Source organism: Acomys minous, assembly GCF_964271855.1.
Source record: "Acomys minous genome assembly, chromosome: 12".
Taxonomy (NCBI): Eukaryota; Metazoa; Chordata; class Mammalia; order Rodentia; family Muridae; genus Acomys; species Acomys minous.
The window spans coordinates 97,032,405-97,045,071 of NC_140493.1; the positions used below are offsets into that span (position 1 = coordinate 97,032,405).

The following is a 12,667-nucleotide window of genomic DNA, read 5'->3' on the forward strand; positions in this document are numbered from 1 at the left end:
TCTGTTTATGATATTAACTTTATTGTGCCTCTTCTTATAGCTAATGGGAAGGTTGATCTGAAAAAGGTGATGGATAAAATTAAAGCTACTACAGGTGAGTGGACAACTGTGAATCTAAAATGCTTAGTTATCTATCTATCTATCTATCTATCTATCTATCTATCTATCTATCTCTGTGTAGTTCTGGCTTCCTGAAACTTGCTCTGTAGACCAGGCTGGCCTCAAACTCACAGATATCTGCCTGACTCTGCATCCCAAGTGCTGGGATTAAAGGTATGTGCCACTGTGCTTGAAGTAATTATATTTTATCATCCATAAAATTAATGATAATTATGGCATTTGCTTCATTTGTTAAATGTTTAGAGTCAGTAGTTTACCTGTTTTCTGATGTATTTTTTAAATAATTTTGTATTTTCTTTTTAATTTTTTTAGTATTTTAGTTAATTTTAATTTATGTTAATTGGCTTGAGGATGTCAGATCTTGGAGTTAGAGACAGTTGTGAGCTGTCATGTAGGTGCTGGGATTTGAACCCAGGTCCTTTGGAAGACCAGACAGTACTCTTAACCATTGAGCCATTTCTCCAGTCCCCATCTGATATATTTCTTATTTCTATATTTTTTCTTTTTATTTTAGAGCAGCCAATCTCTATATTAGTAAGATAATAGCTGTCACAAACTTTGATAAATACTTCAAATGTATCTTCTAGTAATGAATCTGTCGGTCATCAATTTAGTATATGCGACTATTTGCTTGCATTATAGTTGAAGAGAGAGATGCATCATGTGGGTATCTCTGCATTCAGGGTTGCCTTGCCACCTTTTAAATTTAATTTAATTTAATCTTATTTTATTTTATTTTATTTGAAACAGGGCTTCTCTGTGTAACAGCCCTAGCTGTCCTGCAACTCACATTGTAGGTCAGGCTACCCTTGAACTCACAGCGATCCACCTGCCTTTGCATCCCAAGTGCTGGGATTAAAGGCATGCACCACCACTGCCTAGCCACTTTTTAAAATATTAATTATATGTATGTCTGTACATCTGAATGTGAATGTGTGTTCCTGAGTTCAGGTACCTAAGGAGGTTAGAAGCACTGGAAACCCTGGCAGCTCAGTGGTTAGAGGCACTGGAGACCCCTGCAGCTCAGTGGTTAGAGGCACTGGGGACCCCTGCAGCTCAGTGGTTAGAGGCACTGGATACCCCTGGAGCTCAGTGGTTAGAGGCACTGGAGACCCCTGCAGCTCAGTGGTTAGAGGCACTGGAGACCTCTGCAGCTCAGTGGTTAGAGGCACTGGATACCCCTGGAGCTCAGTGGTTAGAGGCACTGGGGACCCCTGCAGCTCAGTGGTTAGAGGCACTGGATACCCCTGCAGCTCAGTGGTTAGAGGCACTGGATACCCCTGCAGCTCAGTGGTTAGAGGCACTGGGGACCCCTGCAGCTCAGTGGTTAGAGGCACTGGGGACCCCTGCAGCTCAGTGGTTAGAGGCACTGGAGACCCCTGCAGCTCTTATCCAGCACCACTCATGTACTGGGGTCTTAGACTGCTACTATTTAGAATCAACCATCAAGTGAAACTTTAAATTCATATATGTAATCATGTATACTGATTTTTAGGAGGAGAAGTGGATAACAAAAATATGAAGCCTGTTCTATCAAGAATGGGAATAGAGCTTACAGACAATGAATTGTCAAAACTGATGGAAAATCTGCCTTTCGATGGTATGTATTTGAAATACTAATAGGACTTAAAAGCATTTTTCACTTTTTAAGATTTAAAAAAGTTTAATGTCTAAAATTATCTCCATTTCCTAAGGTTAAAAAAAAATAAGTCTGGGCTAGAGAGATGGCTCAGTGGTTAAGAGCACCAACTGTTCTTCTAGAGGACCCAAGTTCAAATCCCAGTGCCCACATGGCAGCTGACAACTGTCTATAACTCCAGAATCTGACACCCTCACACAAACATACATGCAGGCAAACCACCAATGCACATAAAATAAATAATATAAAAGTAAATCTATATCTAAAAATGAAAATATTAACTTATCTTTGAGGGAAATTCCTACCTATGAATTTTTGGGGGTTTTGTTTGGTTGGTTGGTTTTTGGGTTTGTTTGGGTTTGGATTTGATTTTGGTTTGATTTGGTTTGGTTGGTTTGAGTTTTTGGCATTTTTATTTGGTTGGTTGGTTTTTGGTTTTGGTTTTTGAGACAGGGTTTCTCTGTGTAGCCTTGGCTGTCCTGGATTCACTCTGTAGACCAGGCTGGCCTCAAACACACCGAGATCCACCTCCCTCTGCCTCCCGAGTGCTGGGATTAAAGGCGTGCGCCACCATCCCTGGCCCACCTATGAAGTTTTTAGTTTGGGAATAACCTGCCACATTGAACTATGCCATCCAAAGGAAAGAGCATCCATCTGATGTTAGCCTTACCACACAGGTACCTACAGGTGCCTGTAGAATTCAAGAAGGGAAATGGTAGTGACAACCTACAAGGCAGTGAAAACGGAAAGATGGAACATACACACATGCCCCACACATACACATGCATGCATACACAATACACATGCACAAACACATGCACATATACATATATATACACACTACACATACACACATGCATATGCACACACATAGAAAATACACACATGCATAATATGCACAGCATACACACACCTGCACATACATACACACACATGCACATGCATGCACACATGTAAAAATAACTTTTATTTGCCAGATGTAATTGTCATCTCTGAGGCTTGCTGCCTCCATCTGCTAACCTAGGCCTAGTCCTGGAAGCTTCTAGCATCCATACAATCTAATCTAGGCCTAGAATGTTTTCAACTTGTGAGACTTACTGCCAAATAAACTCACCCTTTCTAGCTCTTTCTGAACTCTTGCTGGCTGCTTCACCTCAGCTGTTCTGGCCCAAACGCCTCTCCTAACTGACTGATTCAATCTGGCTTCTTTCAGTTTCTCACTAAACAGCTCTGCTTGGCCTCAGGCTAACTCTAGCAATCTGCCCTAATCTTCTGCCCCTTCCTCAGTCTCTGCTTCATTGTGTCTTTACGTGCGTCTAGCTTGTTGTCTCTTCAACCTGTCTCTGTAAAGCTCTCCTGGTAAAGCTGCCTCTGAATTCCACGAGCTGTACTGCCACAAACTCAACTCCCCTGCGCTGCCTCTCAACTCACTCTCAATTGAACTGCCTGAACAGCACTGACCGGAAGTCAGAGCGCTGCTGGCCTCTGCCTCTTGGAATTAATGTATGTCTGTGTCCTAGTCAGATCACACAGACCTAGAAGGTCTCTGGACGTGACCTCCTGCCAGAGCAGCCATGTTCTGAATTAAAATTCCTCTAAACACACACACACACACACACAATACATGCACATACACAAACAAACGCACACATACATAGATATACACAGCACACATACGCACATGCATATATGCACACATACACACAGCACATATACACACAATGCATATGCATGCACAGCAAATACACAGAGATTCACATACATGTGCAAGTTGTATTTAAACGAAGTTTTCCAGTAGCTCCGTCATGTTCTAAATTTTCCTAATGTTATCTCAAAGTACATTTAAATGGAGTACGTTCCAAGACAAGGAATGAAATCTTAGTTTTGCTGAAACAATTGTAGTGAATTACCTACCCCATTATTTCTCCAATACCTGGTTTGTCCTTTGTTGTAGATGACAACAAGGTCTTTAAGAACAGATTGCTAGAAACCATGAAGTCTCTCCAAGGTGAGTGCAAAGCATGATGGGAATGCGGATAAGGTTGTAGTCCTCACAGTCATGCAGTGAGCATGACAGTAAGCTGGATGCTGCCATCTCTGAAGATCAATCACATCCCCCTCTGTGCTCCACACATTTCAAGTTTGCATGGCAAAAATTACGGAAGTGGTTACCAGTGATTCAAAGAATTTGATCAACAGGAAATAAACATAAAATCGGGAGTCCAGTCATTAACAGCCCTATGTCTTGTTCAAATGAAAAGACTGTTTTCCTTCCATTACCAAAATTCCCTGAACATTTGTTGCCACTTTAAACTTTGGTCTGTGTAGGTTTCTCAAGTCAAGACTCAGAAAAGTAGCTTGCATTCTAACTTAATAATTGGCTCTGAATAGGTTTTAGCAGGTAGACAGCGGTCCCAACAGGGTTGCAATGTCTGAGTAATGACATATTGCTTCCCAAATCCACAATATGGTGTGTGTGTCAAGGAGATCTAAGCAGCCATCTAATCTTGTCTATGCCATATTCTTTAGGTGGTAGAGTCAATGCCAACAACCTGAACACAGTTCTGGACAACATGGGAGTCAAACTTTCAAATATGGAGCTTAGAGATCTGAAACAAAGCATGCCTACTGGTGGTGAGCATCTGCTCAGATAGCAAATGTCTTGGTCCCTTTGTGTCACCGTTGTATATTTGCATAGACTATAGAATTTACAAGGAAAAGACCCTGATTTCCTCAGATTGGGAGATTGTAAAGTCCTAGATTAAGGCGCTTGCACCCACAAGTGCCTCTTGAGGCTAAGGAGATAGTCCTGTGCATGTATGGGACCCTTGTGTCAAATCCGCAGGTCCTGCTTTAGGGAAAGGGATGGCCTAGGAAGAGCCAACAGGGCATCTATATTAACTGCTGCCCAACAGGTCTCGGGAACCACTCCTTCTACCTGGCGGAACTTTTGATCCTTCTCCGTTAGTCCAGCCCCCTCAGCCAGCATATTCTACTTCTTATTCCTCAAAGTTCAGCTGTTTTGTACCCCATGTGTAGGTAAAACAGTCCGTGGGGTTTTGTTTTACTGTGATTGACCCTTCATTTTGCCCCTTCCCTCCCAATGTAGATGCCTCTAACTTATTTTCTTGTCTGTCCTCACTAGCACATCACTACTATATTAAACAGAGGTGATAAAAGTGAATAGAGGTGCCCTGTTATAAATCTTGGTGGAAAAGCTCTTATTTCTCCATTGGATGAAATATTAAACTGTAGCATTTTCATTAATGTCTTTGAATATATTAAGGATTATGGGGTTTTTTTCTTATCCATTTAGTTTTTCTATATCTATTGATAAAAGAATGGGGTTGTTACCTTTCTACCACAGTAACAAAATACCCGGCACAAGTTACTTATAAAATAAATAAATATCTATATGGCTTAAGAGTTTTGGAGGTTCAGAGTCTGATATTGATTGGCACAGCATCACCTCTTGGCTGCATCACCACATGGAACATATGGTAAAGATGGCTGTGTGTGTGGAAGCAAGCAGCTAATTGTGTCTTGAACTAGAAGCAGAAAGAAAGGATGGTGCCAAGTTCAGGCTTTTATGGAAATCTACTAATGAACATTAGCAGTAAGTCCCACCAGCCTGGGCTACAGAGCTAGCTCTAGGACTGCCAGGGCTACACAGAGAACCCTGTCTCAAATCCAAAACCAAACCAAACCAAACCAACAAGACTGTGGCATCCATGGTAGTTATGGGGCTGTAGGAGGCCTCATTGCCTTTTCCCCTCTAGGGTGACAGAGTGCTCTCTTCCTCACCCTCTAAATCCATCCTGAGATCCTGAGCCCCACAGGACTTCCACCACTCCCTTGCTGTACACCAGGGCTCCCTTTTAGAAATCAGCCAAAGTAGAGTTTTGGTCCTTATTGAGGAAGACACAAGAGGCACTACTATGCCTCTCGAGCTGACCATCTCGCTGACATCACTCTAGAATCTTCCTTCCTTATTCATGTTAAAGGAGTAATAAGACAAAGATTAACCTAGAAAGTATGTTTATAACTGTTCTGAAGCACGCGGACAGTTGGGATGATGCCCAAAGAAGAGTGATGCACCCCGAGCCCCATAGTTCCTGCTACATCCTAATGCGCATTTAATCTTCTCCTAGTTGATGAGAAAATCCCTCTACAAACTCTGCTGCAAAAGCTGAAAGACTTTACAGGTGAGTGGAAAACTCATAAAATTAGAGTTTGGGTTAGCCTCATTCACATCTGATATTAGCTAATACGTCTCGATGCTTGATTTACGAGTCACGGTATTTTTACATACTTGTTGGCCATATTTGACTCTAGAGCTCCATGTCGTAAAGTTCTCTGTAGTTTTAGAATGAGATCCTATAATCTGCTGTTTAGGATACTGTAGTTTGCTTCAGCGGTGCTCTGTAAATGCAGGAGAAAAAGCGCAGAGAACCCGAGTGAAGAGTTTTCAAATGATCAAGTCAATGTCCTCATCATATTCATCCTAATTCTTCTTTTAAAAATCACAGTATTTTTTTTGGCTAAGCATAGTGTCTCACACCTCTGATCCTGACATTCTGGAGACTGAGGCAGGAGGACCCTGGGTTCAAAGCCAGTTTCAGCTACATGATAACTTTGAGGCCAGTTTGAGACAGGAGACCCTGTCTCAAAAATGAAGATGCAAATAAATATATATATATATATAAAGTATTTTAAAGAAAAATCTATATAAGTATCTTTGCATAAATTAAATCAGGACTGACAAGCTAGCTCAGTAGGTAAAGGTGCATGCGGCCACACCTAATGACCTGAGCTCAGGCCCCGGGACCCACGTGGTGGAAAAGAGAGAACTGACTCCTGCTACTTCTCCACACCTGCACCGTGGCATGCGTGTATCACACAAGTGCCCATGTGTGCAAATATGTACACTCACACACATGCACTGGTAAATAAATGTAATAAATTCATCAGATCTCACTCATGAGGTTCCTACTCACTCACTGTAAAAGAAGCTTGTTTATACCATGGTATAAACTTGGCCTAGCAAGTTTATTAGCATTCTAGTTTTAAAGTGGTTTCTTTTTTTTTTTTTAAGATTTATTTATTCATTATTATGTATACAGTGCTCTGCCTACAGGTACACTTATAGGCCAGAAGAGGGCATCAGATCACATTATAGATGGTTGTGAGCCACCATGTGGTTGCTGGGAATTGATCTCAGGACCTCTGGAAGAGCAGGCGGCGCTCTTAACCACTGAGCCATCTCTCCAGCCCCAAAAAGTGGTTTCTTTTTACTTTAGTCTTTGACCTGAAAATTAGAGAGCCTTTAGTTGTAAGGAAACTTTTCTCTTTGACTAGCCTGGTCTGAACTGTGATGCTTCACCAATCCCTTTTGGCAGGTGAGAAGATTGAGCTTAGTGAGGTGCCCAGTGTCCTGGCAAACCTCGGCATAGAGCTCACGGACAAGCAGCTGGAGGCCCTGATGAAAGCGCTGCCCGTCGATGGTGAGTTGGTGGCAGCCTCCTGCGAGGCTGGGTGTTAACTGTCAGCTTTATGTGTTTAGCTGTTTCAACAAGTGAAAAAAATAGTCCTTCAGAGCAAAGATACACATGAAAATGATCCGTGCCAGAGCTTATTTTAAAAACCAGGCAGCCTTTGATAAATATTTTCTGTGCCTGCCGCCACACCACCAATGTGCTCACATCATCGAAAAGGAGACTAAAGGGAAAATGGAAGAAACTAAAGCTAACAGGATTGAAGAGGAAGGAAAGATGCATTTATGTGTTGGCATAATAGATTCATTAGAGAGACACTTTTAGCATATTAAGAAAGATCATTAATTTCATTGTTAGAGATGAAAAGTTCAGGTAAAATATTGTTAAACACTCAACTAAGAGTATCTAATATGCTGCATAATTAATCCAATGGAGGGTGTGATGGAGCTGGGGAGACAGCTCAGTGATGAAAAACATTGGCTGCTTTTCCGGAGGACCTGGGTTTAGTTCCCAGCACCCACATGGTGCCTCACAACTGTCCATAACTTCAGTTTCAAAGGATCTAACACCCTCGTCTGACCTCTCTGGACAGCAGGCATACGTGGTGTGAACAGACATACAAGTAGACAAAACCCTCCCACACATATAATAAAAATAAATATGCTATTTAATGATGTTCCGTATGGTTAAAGACAGGTGTGTTTGTTACCATTGTTAGTTTCGGGATGTTTCTATTATGCTCAGACAGAAACACCACACCCAACGCCAGTCATTCCTTATCCCCAGGTCCTCCACACCACTTGGACAGCCCTAACTCATCTTCATCAGGTTGCCCATTGCAAGCAGTCCATAGAGATGGGATTGTCTAACGTGTGGTCTTCCGTGGACACAGTCTGTGAAAGCTGTGACCTATTATGTCCTATCATGTACCAGCACCTCACTTCTTTTGTTACTGAGTAATCTTGCATACTAGAAACATCACATTTTATTACTTATCTGTCCCTAGGTAAATGAGTATTTAGTTATTTCCACATCCGGGCAAGCATGCATGCTCCTGCAACCATTCACACATGGGTTTTGTGGGGAGGGAGGGGTGTATGTTTTACCTTCCCTAGGGTATATCTAGAAGAAAATTTTGCTGGATCATATAGTAACTTTCTATTTAATGGTTAAAGAAAGCCAGGCTGTGGAATGAAGAAATGAGTCTGGAGTTAAGGCTTCTCTTTGAGAATGCAGAGTTCATTTCCCCAAATCCACGTCACGTGGTTTGAAACCACTCATCTCCAGGGCATCTGATTCCTTCTGACCTGTATACATGTGCGCGCGCGCGCACACAGACACACACACACACACACACACACACACACTAAATAAATAATAAAATCTTTTTTTTTCAAAGAAAGCCATACTGTCTCCCAAAGTGACTGTGTGACTTTACACCCCCATTAGCAGAGTATGAGAGTGCTAGCTACCTTTTTCACAACTCTTCTTTATTTATGTATTTAATTTTTTTTTTCATCAGAGCTGAAAACTGAACCCAGGGCCTTGCACTTGCTAGTCAAGTGCTCTACCACTGAGCTAAATCCCCAACTCCTATTTAATCTTTTTATAGCCTGATCGCAGGCCCCTCCCTCCCCTACTCTCAGTCCCACCCTCACACCCCCATCCCATTCCCCCTCCCTGTCTCCTCAGAGAAGGGAAGGCTCCCATGGGTACCAACCCACCCTGGCACATCAGGTCGCAGCAGGACTAAGTGCATCCTCCCACTGAGGCCTGACAAGGCAGCCCAGCTCGGGGAAAGGGATCCAAAGGCGGGCGACAGAGTCAGAGACAGGCCCAAGTCCCATGGTTAGGGGACCCACACGATGTCCAAGCTGCTCATCTGCTACATGTGTTGGTGTTTTACAACTCTTGTTGTTTCCTGCTCTTAGGGAACTGGAGTGGCATCTCAGCCTGTTTCTCCCTTAGGATCCCTCTTGTACTGATGCTGAGTAACTTTTCATGGATACATCGGCCACTTGTGCATCTTCTTTAGAGAAATGTCTAGTCCTATCCTTTGTCCAGTGTGTTTGTTTGTTTGTTGAGACAAGGTTTCTCCGTCTTGACTTGACAGAGAATAACAGTCTTGACTGTCCTGAGCTCTATCTGTATCCATGCTGACCTCAAACACACAGAGATCCTCCTGCTAGGTGTGCGCCACCACGCTTGGCCCTTTGTCCAGTTTTAAACTGCATTGTCTCTCTCGGTGCTGAAAGTCCTTTGTAGGTTGCAGAGATGTCTGTTACCATGCAGCGCTTGCAGGAAGTCTGCTCTGGTTTTGTGGATTGGCTTTACTGACCTTGTCCTTCGGTACAAAAAGCTTTCATGTTGGCAATAACCAATTAATTCATTCTTCTGTCATTATGTTTTTAGTATCAAATCTAAAAGTGTTATCACCTAAAGATACTAACGTTTATACCTAAATAGTAGTTTTGGCTCTTAAGTGTAGGTGTTTGATCCATGTGAGATATATTTGGTGTGGGCGATGAGATTGGAATCCTAGGCGATGACCATCTCTTGAATGTGAATATCCAATTCTCCCAGGACCATATGTCGAAAATATTATCCTCTCCCTCTGAATGATGCTGGCATCTCTATTAAGCGTGGACTGACTGTAAACATGGAGAGTCACTTCAGTTGGCTTCCGGTGCCTCTATGACTCGTGTTACTCAGAGCCCCGCCACCCTGGTTGTTGTTGCTTTGTAGTGACTCTCTCCCTCTTTGTCCTTCCTTTTCAAGGTTACTTGGGTCCCTTTGGCAAACACATCTTAGTGTCAGCCCTTCAGTCTACGCAAACAAGCTAGCTTTGATGGCTCAGTTTGAGAGAGAATTCCCTGTTCACAATCTCGAACACAGTGTATTTATCTCAGTCTTTGACATTTTTCACTCTACTTGGCTTGTAAATTTCAGTGTATAAGTGTTCCCTTTCTGTTAAGTTTATTCTAAAGCATTTTACTCTTCTAGATGCTGTTATAGTTGGAATCCATTTCACTCACATTTATCAATTGTATACAAAGTATAACCAATGTTTATAAACAAGTTGATGGTTTTAAATGTTTGGAGTTTTTAATTTTAAATTCATACTATCTTTCTAATCTTATATTTGCCATTACATAGTTTATGACTTTTCTTACAGATACTGGAAAGTTATATACCAACAGGCTACTGAAGAGTGTGAGGGATCTCAAAGGTGAGGGGCCACAGGACGAGCCGTAGTGTCCAGATCCTCCTGACCTCATCCCCAGCAGTGGGCGGGGCCAGGAAATACAGCCGTGACACTCGGAGCATACATTTCTCTGTTACTTAACCTGCCATGGAGCCACGGAGATGGCAAGTAGCCCACAAATACAAAATGATCTTGCTCAGTGGTTCACTTCGCTGGACTCTTTAACACTGCTTAAATCTGTCCCTTTATCAATGAGAAAGATTAAACACATAATACTGTTCTGTTGAGACATTTGAATGGACAGATCTATGTGGGGATTCAGCATTGTTGAAATGCAAAGTTACAGAACCATGACATCTTAGGATTTTTAAATCTTTTATTTTGTTTTAGAAAAATAATTATTCAAATTTAATGCAGAAAAATGTCTTTTTTGTTTTGCTATCACGTGACTTTTTTCCCCCGGCCATGCTTTACTGTCTTTTTCCTAAGTGGGGAAGATCAAAAAGGATAACCTCCAGAGTTCTTTGGAAAATATGGGGATCAAACTCTCAATGGAGGAAATGGCTGAAGTGACAGAAAACCTAGAAACCGATGGTAAGCAATAAGATGGTTTAAATTATCTGTTGACTTTATCTCCTGTATGATAACATATTTCAAATTGTAATCAATATTGAAGATACTTAAAAAAAAACTTGGAAGAGATCAATTTAAAATTAACTAAGAAGTTGCACATAGAATACAAGATTTACTGAGGACTGTCAGGGTTAGTGAGATATTAGAGGGCCTGGCATCCAGCGCAGTGGTCCAGCGCCTGACGCCCTGCATTCAGTCCTCAGTACTAGGAAGAGAGGGGAGGATGGAGGAGGAAGGAGAGAAGGACAAAGGGGGAAGAGACGTAGGAAGAAGGGAGAGAGCAATGAGGGTGGACAGGAAGAGAGGGGAGGGAAGGAAAAAAGGAAGAAAGAAAGGCAGGGAGAAAAGAAAGGGGAGTGAGAAGTGTCATACTAGACTAAAACAAAGCAAGCCCAGCCAAAGTGTGGAGCAGGAACGTCAGAACCACGTAACTACATCTACGTGTCCTGCTGCCCGTGGCAATCTGCTGTCCGTCACTTCTCCTTTTGGTAAATGTTCCACATAAGCCACACAGTGGTCTAAGTGGAAAACCCTGTGCGTGGTGCTCTCTAGCTCTTGTCCTGCTTTCTCCTGAAGGGCTGTCATTGAAACTGTCCCCTCTGTTGTCTGCCTCGCTTCCAGAAGGTCTCCTTGGACCTTCTCCACTCCTGTCTTCCTTTCTCTCTGCTTGGACAACGTCAGGCAGGTCTTCAGCACCCACGTGAAAGCTTAGGTTCTCACAGTCGCTTCATCAGACCAATACTCATTGCTTTTTGCTTTTTTATTTTCATTTTTTAAAAATGTATATGCATTGATGTTTTGCCTGTATGTATGTCTGTGTGAGGGTATCAGATCCCCTGGAACTGGAGTTACAGACAGTTATGAGCTGTCATGTGAGTCCTGGGAATTGAACCTGGGTTCTCTGGAAGAGCAGCCAGTGCCCTTAGCTGGTGAGCCATCTCTCCTGCCTTTTGCTCTTTAAAATGACAATATATTCAACATAGAAATATTTTCATACATGTATACATATATTTCCCTTCTATTACCCTCTCCCCATGTGTGTGTGTGTATGTGTGTGTGTTAATTCTAATTTCTGCCTAAAAAGACACATTTGTTTGAATCTAGTTTATTTCACTTAGCTTGATTAACCACAGTTCCATTCGCTTTCCTGCAAAGGAGGCACTTTTGCTCTTTTGACCAAATTAAAACTCCATTGTGCCTGTAAAACCACTTTTTCTTTATTTGTTGATTGATTAGTGGCCACCCAGGCTGGTTCCCTGATTGTCCGTTGTGAATATATGCAGATATCTCTGGGCCACGCTGATTTAAACTCCTTCTGCCGTAGCTGGGTCACAGGGCAGTTCTGGTTTCAGTGATTCGAGAAACATCCATACTAATTTTCATACGGCCAACAGCTTGTGAGTGGTTCTCTCCACCCCTCCCCCACATCCTCTCCAGGCCTTGAAATCTCGGTGATGATGTATGTCATTTGCATCGCACTGACAGCTAAGGATGCTGAGCTCCTTTGCATGTATCGACTTACAGTTTGTGCTTCCTTCGAGAACTGTCTATTCGGCTCATTTGCCCAACTATTGT

At 42.4% G+C, this 12,667-nt stretch overlaps 1 protein-coding gene across 1 annotated transcript in view; it reads left to right on the top strand.

Moving 5' to 3' along the window:
* Positions 1-12,667, top strand: part of EFCAB3 (EF-hand calcium binding domain 3) — a 354,012-nt gene that overhangs the window by 197,288 nt on the left and 144,057 nt on the right. The window contains exons 106-113 of the mRNA XM_084748227.1: positions 41-94; positions 1,616-1,720; positions 3,714-3,767; positions 4,289-4,393; positions 5,911-5,964; positions 7,159-7,263; positions 10,430-10,483; positions 10,949-11,053. Coding sequence (XP_084604353.1) covers positions 41-94; positions 1,616-1,720; positions 3,714-3,767; positions 4,289-4,393; positions 5,911-5,964; positions 7,159-7,263; positions 10,430-10,483; positions 10,949-11,053 — 636 coding nt within the window. The remainder of the gene's footprint in view (positions 1-40; positions 95-1,615; positions 1,721-3,713; positions 3,768-4,288; positions 4,394-5,910; positions 5,965-7,158; positions 7,264-10,429; positions 10,484-10,948; positions 11,054-12,667) is intronic.